An 8,697-nucleotide genomic window follows, 5' to 3' on the forward strand; every position below is an offset into this window, starting at 1 on the left:
AACTCCCAAACTGGTTTTCATTTTCAAGAGCTGATGGCAACAGCCGAGTTCTGAATTGTTCAGTTTTGGCAAGTTGGGCTCTAGAGATCAAAGAGTGACAGAGGTGAATTGCTCGATACATCTGTGTTGGCAAAGTGTAACCATTTATGTCAATACAAGTATAGATCTGTGTCACCCAAAGAAAATATTGAATTTTATGCATATTTTAGAGAGAGATTTTGTGYGTGTGTTTTCCTAAGGGAGTTCTCTCTGAAGTTTCATATCTCCAGAGTGTGTGCATACATTTTATGCTTGAGGTAGACGCCAGTCTTAGCATATGGTAACAATATTAATTTGTGTTTTGTAATGTGGCCATTAGTAAACAATCCTTCTCATCTGCTGTGGTTACTTTAACAAAGAAGGAAGTGAACTGCTGYTGATTTTGCTGGTTTGATTTTAAATCTGTATGATCTGACTGAAATAAAAATTAATTGTACTATTGATTTTGGGAAAATAAAGCCCTTACTGGACAGGAATTTCTCTGTCATTCTAGTTACATAAATCTGTTTACAGTTATTCCTAATAACTTTCAGTGACAAGGGCATAGAATAACTTTTTGTTATATTCCTCAAAAAAATGATTTCTTTGAAGAAACGTGTATTCTAATATGTGCCACATACATGTCATTTCTTGGGTGGGGAAGGTAAAAAGGAATAGAAAATTACAGAGGTAGCCTATAAAATCTGAAATTCAAAGACAGCACTGCTGATATTTATAAATTATAGTCTTTTGTAATAATTAACAAAACTAGTCTTGGAAAAATGAAAGAGAGGAAGTTATTTTAAATGGAGTTTGTYGGAAACATTTTTAACATACTGTTTYTGCTAAGTAATTCTAATTCTATCATTCATGTTAACAGTCTCTGAACATTCACTAGGGAGGTCTTATCTTCAGAAACCCAGCTGCTCTTCCAGCTCATAACCTAACAGTTTAYGGCTTAATAGTTGCTTTTTCTTTATTCCTTCGCTCGGTCCTGGCCCTTGAGGAAGCTGATTTAAAGAATGGAGCCTAATTATTCTCCACTAAATGGAAATGCCTCCTGTAGGCTTAAAACAGCTCTTGTTTCCTTTTTCTGCTGTAGCAATAATGCTGAATCCTCTTTATTTGCTACCCAAATATTTTCCCTTTATCTGTCACATTCTCTCAGGGCTTTTTTTTTTTTTTCCTCCCCAGCATCCAGTTTATTTTTAGCATTCTTTTCTGATATAAATTTTCAAGTGAACATGGATCTGATAATATTCATGGACCTTTAGTGCTTATGGAAAAAGTMGTTGCAGCTTTCCAAAGTTGTATATATGTACAAAGAATACTCTCTTCTTGAATTTTTCTTTTACTGTTCTCTTTGCCTTCTGTAGCAGAAATGCCTGCTCTGTTCTTAAGGCATTGCTTTTTCACTAGGATCATCAATGTTGATTTTGGACACTTATATGTCTTTCTGTCATATTTTTCCCTTTTTGTATGTCTGACCCATTCAGAGAAAAGCAGTTGAACTTTATCCATAGAAATTAAGAAATAAATAAATCCTTTTATATTTTTAATACAGTGATACTTTGGCACAAATTGATTTAAATTAATAAGTAGCAGTACATTTTTTAAAGATTTAATTTATTCATTGTCCCAAAATTTTATTTAATTTCCTACAGAAAAGACAATTATATTGTTTTTAAACAATATCTTGATTATCCTCTAAATAAAGTCTGTGTGTCAGTTTTAGTATTGTTTTTTACTAATAAGGTGAGTAGGTTGTGTATGTTATTAAACAACTGTATAATTTAATACAATGTATTTAGATTTTAAATGTTTGCATCCTCTACTTTTGGAAAATAGGCAATGACATCTCTTATTTACTAGATGGTTAGCTTCATAACCATGTTTTATATCAAGCTGGTTTTAAATGGAAATGGAAAATTTAATGAAAGCATAGAAAGTAATGTTTAAAATAGTTTCCTACTACCTTACTATTTCAAGTTACTAGAGATATGAAGAAAATTATAATGTACAAAATAGGTTTTAGAAAGGAAGTATCATTCATTCTAAATAAATTATATTGACTTTCTCTGATCACARTGTCATTTTAAATGCTTTAAGCAGYAGATTTCAAACTCATATGTCTATGTCTTTAATCACAGACCACAGGAGAAAGTTGGGGTTTGTTTTTTTTTCAAAACTCTGAAGAAGCTAGGCTTGGGTTGCACTAAAGAACCAGCCTGAAGTKAGGTATTCCTTCTGTATCTGTGGAAGAAATTACAGTGAAGGAAAGCTCTTTATTGCTCCAGTTGTTTCACCGACTAGAACAGCCCCTGTTCCTTGGTTTAATTGTTGTAAAAGATTCAAAGGAACAGAAGCAAAATAAACCAATATACTGATTACATTTTAATGCAAAATTGAAGTAATGATAGAAATAAGAAGTATAGCCTCTTATAAATCCTGTCACAACTTCAGGTTTATTGTTAAAAGAGAAATGAATGAAAGTACAAAATTAATGTAGAGCTATGCCTATTTTTATTCCCGCTGTATCATGACTTTGACATTAATAGTTTCAGTGTTAAGCATCATCAGATAGTGTTGTCAAATCACTTTAGGATGAACTTTATCACCTAAATAAATAGGGGAGACTCTTGGATAATATCCTGGATCACTGTAATGAAAATCAGAATTTCCCATTTGAAAATAGGAGTTGCATTCATTCTAGGGAACAGGAATAGGTTTATCATGAGCAGGTCATGTTGTATCTATCCTCTTTTAGAGGGGCATTTAACTTTCCATTCTTCAGGCTTTTTAAAATTTGTTCTGTTCTTTTCTCATTAGCTCTGGAGTTTGTGTGCTCAAACTATTTTGGGGTTTCTTCATCAATTCTTGACTCTCAAAATTTGCCAGATAACAGTAAAAAAAAATTCTCTTCAAAGGAGAAGACAAAATCTGGGTAATTTCAAATGCCAGGTTTTTGTTTTGCTTTAGGTATTTTGTTGTATGAGGAGCTTAGCTATGCAGTGATTTGGGTTATATGAATCAGCTATTCTTTGTTTTCTGCAGACATTTTGCTGCTCCTTTACATTGTCTTATTCAATAGTTAGCTTTGCTTGTCATGTGGAAAAGATTGATCCAAACCAGGTGATTCTGTAAATTCAGAACCTGTTTTGTGTTGCAACTTCTTGGTATATTTTGGCAAATCCTTCAAGAGTAAGGGGGAAAAAAAGAGACAAAAATCAGTTACAAATCTTGTAAGAAAACAGTATTTCTTTAATCTGGTAATGAAAAAACTTAATCTAGTATGAAAATGATCTTGACATAACAGCAGTGCCATAGAATGTATTCTCTGTTATTGAGAATTGAGAAAAAAGAAGTTAAACATCACATGCATCTTATGATGGCCAGTAATTATTGATAACCGAATTGTTCTRTGTCTTTTTTTCTTACAAACACAAATCAAAAAGAATTACAATGTTTCTTCTATGAAACACTGGTAAAGTCAAGGGACTTAGAAGGCTAGTTGAGGTATCTSCTCATCCCACTAAAGGATGGGAGGAGAAAATAGACAAAAGTACTGGGCTRCATTATTTCTGGCAGATGTCAGTGCACCTGCTTTGAGTGTCTTCGGACTATTCTGGTGGTGTGCAAAGTATGACAAATCTTAGAAAACCTTTTACTGCTGCAAAGCATTATAAAGAAGGTATGCCAGCACACAACAAGCTTTGAGCACTRCTGGAAGGCCAGATTTGAACTGAGGCAGCAGAGGAAAATGGAAAAGAAGCTGCTTCACTTCTGGATGCAGGGTAATGCTGGTTTAGCTGGGCAGTCTCAGGATACTAGTGAGAGTAATAGTAATGCAAGGCATTAGGAGTGGAAAGGTTTCCACAGCCCTTTTAGTTGAGTTTGCTGACCACCAACACTAACAAGATCCTCCAGCTATTCTCACAGGTTTCATATCTGTTTCATAAAGCTGTTTAAAAAAAAAAAAAAAAGTCTTTTTAACTGAGAGACTTTTTCTGTGTCTCACACAACATTTATTCAAGAGGCTGTTCAATGCAAGTACTGTAATATTTGTTCTTTAAAGCATGGATTATTTAGAAGGCTGACAAGTACAGCAGCATGTATTACCTGGGAGACCAGAATTCACCTTTCCAGGATATTCTAGTCTACCCGTTAAACAGGAAAGTGTGAGTTCTTAGCTTTACCCATACCCTTTTATGTAACCCAATCTGGTACAAAGTTACATGTATGTGAGTATTTCTAGATCCAGGGGTCATCAGTGTCTCTTGTATAAATGCTTATAATCCATTAAAGTGTTGGTGAGGAAGATAGTTTTTGCCTAGCTTCTATGTGAAACCTATTGTTAAACTATTTCAATTACCTTTCAGGACCTGAAAGGCAAAATATGCAAGCCTCCAGAACTGCATAGGAAGGGTATGATGAGGTACAAATATTTGTGAAGCAATAAATTTGCTTAGGATATGACTGGATTTTCAGCTCCTCTGGACCTCAAGATCAGTTGAATTTTTTACAGCAAACTTTCTGGTTTTGAGGCATTTCCTTGTATTTGGTTAATTTTTCCATCCTTATGACTCTCCAAGAAATAGGGAAGATAACCCCCATAACAGAATTCTGATTTTTTGTTTCATTTTTTTATGAAGTTTGCCCAAAGCAGACATCTGAAGAAATGTCTTCCAATCGTGATTCAAGCCTTACTAATGCACCGGTGCAAAGCAAGCTAGTATCTTCCTTCCAACAGCACACAAAGAAAGCACTTAAACAGGTAAGCTTATACTGACTCATCATCAGTTGGCWTCCCTTTAGCATCTCATTCCTGTGTGAAGGGGATGTCAGCAGAATTTAAAAGGTCTTCTGAGGAATTTTAGTGCCGTGTTTAGTGCTGTATTGCTGGGGTCTTTGCTCTGTTTTTTATTGAGGGCGCAGTCCTATTTGTTGTGAGTTTAAAGGGGTCTAAAGTGCTCTTCAGTTAAGCAGAACTGTTTGTATTATCACACCCCTGCTTTTCCTGTGTTAGCATTTGTGTTGGAAATTTTATGTGAKATTAAAAATAAATTTYAAAAAATACTTTGAAAGAAGTGATACAGATASGTCAGAATCCAAGGTATACTTGTTCAGTTTTTCTTTATGATCTGTTAAATTTTTTTTTCATTCTGTATTACTACAGCAGGGTATAAAAGTGGGGTAGGGTTATTTTTACAAAAAAAACTATGATTTGGATGATTTAGATTCCATTATATGTATTAAAGCTTGCAAAAACAGCTGATTATTCAATTTCAGCTATTATCTGAAAGCATGACAACATGAAAATTATTTTCCAACATTGCCTGATTAATTCAGCTTACAGCCAGAAAAATGAAAAACTAGGAAACTAGAATATTTWAAAAAATTGTCATTACCTGTTCTTCATTTTGAGTTGTAACTTTTCTAAAGTGTTAGGATAATGAAATCATGTTGTAATTTTCCCTCCCAACTGTTCTCCTAGTTATGGTTAATGGAGATCAGTATTTCATGGGGTAGTTTATTGCCAAGCTCTTTATTTAAGCTTAAGTTAAGCAAAGCCTGTCCATATCTCCTYTAAACACTTTAGTTTYTCATGCAGGCAGAGTTTAAATAGASCAAAATTAATAGATGTTTATCATTCACACAAGGTTACATTGTATTTAGGGGCTTTGAGGACTGRAAAGGATTGTTAGATTGAGGTCTTCCATGTGTTTGATCAGAAAAATTGAGCAGTGGGCACAAAGCAGCTCACTAACCATGAGAATAGGTGTGGAAAACACTCACTTCTTGGAAGTGAACTTCCCTAGGGGTAGATGGAGGAAAGGAGGGGAAAGGAGGAAAGGAGGGGGAAAAAAGAACAAAGCCGCAAATGTTTGAACTTCTGTAATTGTTTAAACTCTGCCATTTGTCACTTAGGATATATATAGCATTGAGAATAATTTTAAAAGGGCAAAGTAATCAGAATAGCTTAATTAATATAAAAAGTCACAACATTGATGTGAATCTTTGAAAACATTCCCTAAGGCACTAGGGTTAAAACAACATCAGAAAGTTAAGTAATCGATAAAAAGAAATTAGTTTTAATTAAGTTGATGGTAATTAGATCATGTTCTTTAGAGTTTGAGAGTAGCATTACAGCTATCAGCAAAATGTTTTCTCTATGCACAATGTGAGACAAATGGATATTTGTATGATGGAACAGTTGGTTTTTTTTTTTTGCTTTGTTTTCCCTAAAGCTTCAGGTGTTAGCTGCTGCCATGTATACACATTGCAGGTTTGATTTGCTATTGTAGCAGAAATGAATAAACCTTAACAGTGATTTTATTTATAAAATTGCTGTTGGAAATTTATTCTTTCACGTTCTGATCTTTCTACTGCTTTTATGGATSTATAGTACCTACAACTTATACAAAGAATCTGTAGTACCTTTAAATACTGAAGAAACTTTTAGGCAACACTCTTCCAACTGGTACAAACTTACTGATTCCATGCTAGAGTAACAGAGGATGGGCCATCACCATGCTCTCAACAAGTGCTTGTAATATATAAATGTACATATACTGTATATAATATATTGTAATGGGGTTTTCCTTAGCTATTGCTATTTTATCTACTGCTGAACAGTCTCCACAGAATGAAAACCTACAAAATAGTTTTCATTTTCCTACTCAATTAATTTAAAACCAGTGGGTTCTTCACATTACTTTGATCTTSTGTGTATTTGTTTTGTAACCACTAAAAATGAAGTGAGAGGGAAGTTGATATTGTGCAATTTTACTTGAAGATCTGAGCTAGAATTAGAAGATTTTCTCTACTGTTTATCTACTTATTAGCCATCTACTCACATGTAATTCTCTTTAAATTACTATGTGCTGAATTAGCATATGATTTGTTTTTTAATGAATTCTAGAGATACCTTCCTGGGTTTAGATTGCAGAGAGCAATCTCATGTTTGGCTTGTAACAGCCTGGATTTTAGGATGTAACAGCCTGCATTTTAGGATGTTCTCATGAATCAAATTAGTCACAGTGCTGCATTTCTTGAGCTCTGCAAGGAGCGTGGACGAAAGGACAATTTTTGAGACCTGGCTCTTGGTTTTGATTTCTCTCAGGTAGCAGTGGATTTGGGCTACTTTGCAGGGACTAAGGGGTTTTGCAGTTGCAGTGGATTTTCATGAGGTCTATGCCACAGATCTGACCTTATGTCCTCACCTGTCAAAGGACGGGCTATCATTTTAGTCTGGAAACTTTCTAGCTTCACCAGCTTCCATGATGTCCTTGTTGGGACAGAGATTTTGAGTGTTTTACCACTGAATGTGTTCCATGCTTCCATTTGGTTTCACTTTGGAAGGAGTTTCCGTTTTGCTCTTGTATAATGCATACACTTTTCTCTGAGAGTAATGTCCAGCAAAGCAGATCCTGTTCATGAGGGTTTAGACAAAAGAGCCTATGGTGATGAGCTGCCTTTGATGCTTGGCTTTCTGATGGCAGATTTTACAGATTTCTGTTTCCCTTTTGCTGTTGGAAGTRCCTGGGTGTGTGTGCCCAGTTGTTGGTGATCTTGTACCTTTGAAAAGAAGGATCATGGCACGCTGTCACACGCTGATTTCCTGTCAGTACTGATCAGTTCCGTACTGATTTACCTCATTCTCACGCTCGAGAGTTTGGGCATGCAGACCCATGTAAGGACATCTTCCTGGGAAAGTACTGAACTACACCTGCATCTGCTGGCAGTRGTACATGGTCACACTACTGTGTGCATTGCACTTGCTTTGGACAAGGCTAACTCAAGTATGGACATCAAGTCATGGCATAGTATCTACATGATTCTGTCTGGTCCAGTTTCTGTTCCATTGACTTGAGGTGATACTTTTTTTGGAAGTCTTCGCTGTGTACTGATTTGTCTGTATCTATCAAGATGTTCTTGGAACATTTCTCAGAAGAAATGATCATACCTGCAAACTGGCCTCACATAGGTTACACTGAGAAAGTGTGAATATCCAGGACATTGAGGTGGTGTTAGTGTCTGATACTGGACTCTGATAGCCAAGTATAAGAGCACCTTGCCCATCAGTGTACCAGGTGTCCCCTGGGTCAGTACCAAGAGAGGAGAAGGAACTTGAAGATGCGCTGTAATGGTGTCTGGGATGATAGTAGACCTCCCAGACATGGAAGAAAATCCTGCCTCACTTTTGGCACTTTGGAATCAGCACGCATAAATTTTCTGTTGGGAGAAGAGAAGGATACTCCATTCAGACTCAGGATCTGAATACAGAGCCAGGACATGTCTGAGACTGTGCTGGGCATCCAGATCTCTTTGTAGAGACAGAAACTCCAGAGACAGCAGCCAAGTGGGTTTGGGAGGAGAGAAGCTCAGGAAATAAGGGAATCAACRCAAGGTATGTCACTGCCATGGTTTGTTTTGTTTTTCTTAACTTGGGCTTTGTCTGCATGCTTGGTGACTGGGTTCATATAGATGTCACTATTTAATTCATAGAGTGGGTAGATGCAGTTTTTTAATGAGAAGGAAGGCACCCATTCATAGGATTTGTTCTTATAATTTGTCATCATAATACATTATAATAGAAATGGCAACTCCACCACCCCCCCTTTTTTTTTTTTTTTTTTTTTTTTTTTTTTTTTTTTTTTTTTTTTTTTTTTTTTTTTT

At 35.6% G+C, this 8,697-nt stretch overlaps 1 protein-coding gene across 1 annotated transcript in view; it reads left to right on the forward strand.

The window, feature by feature from the left end:
* ASXL3 (ASXL transcriptional regulator 3) overlaps positions 1–8,697 on the forward strand; it is a 69,584-nt gene that overhangs the window by 12,275 nt on the left and 48,612 nt on the right. The window contains exon 5 of the mRNA XM_057365034.1: positions 4,671–4,792. Coding sequence (XP_057221017.1) covers positions 4,671–4,792 — 122 coding nt within the window. The remainder of the gene's footprint in view (positions 1–4,670; positions 4,793–8,697) is intronic.

Source organism: Malurus melanocephalus, unplaced genomic scaffold, assembly GCF_030028575.1.
Source record: "Malurus melanocephalus ecotype Western Australia unplaced genomic scaffold, MMel_1.1 scaffold_46, whole genome shotgun sequence".
NCBI classification, from domain to species: Eukaryota; Metazoa; Chordata; class Aves; order Passeriformes; family Maluridae; genus Malurus; species Malurus melanocephalus.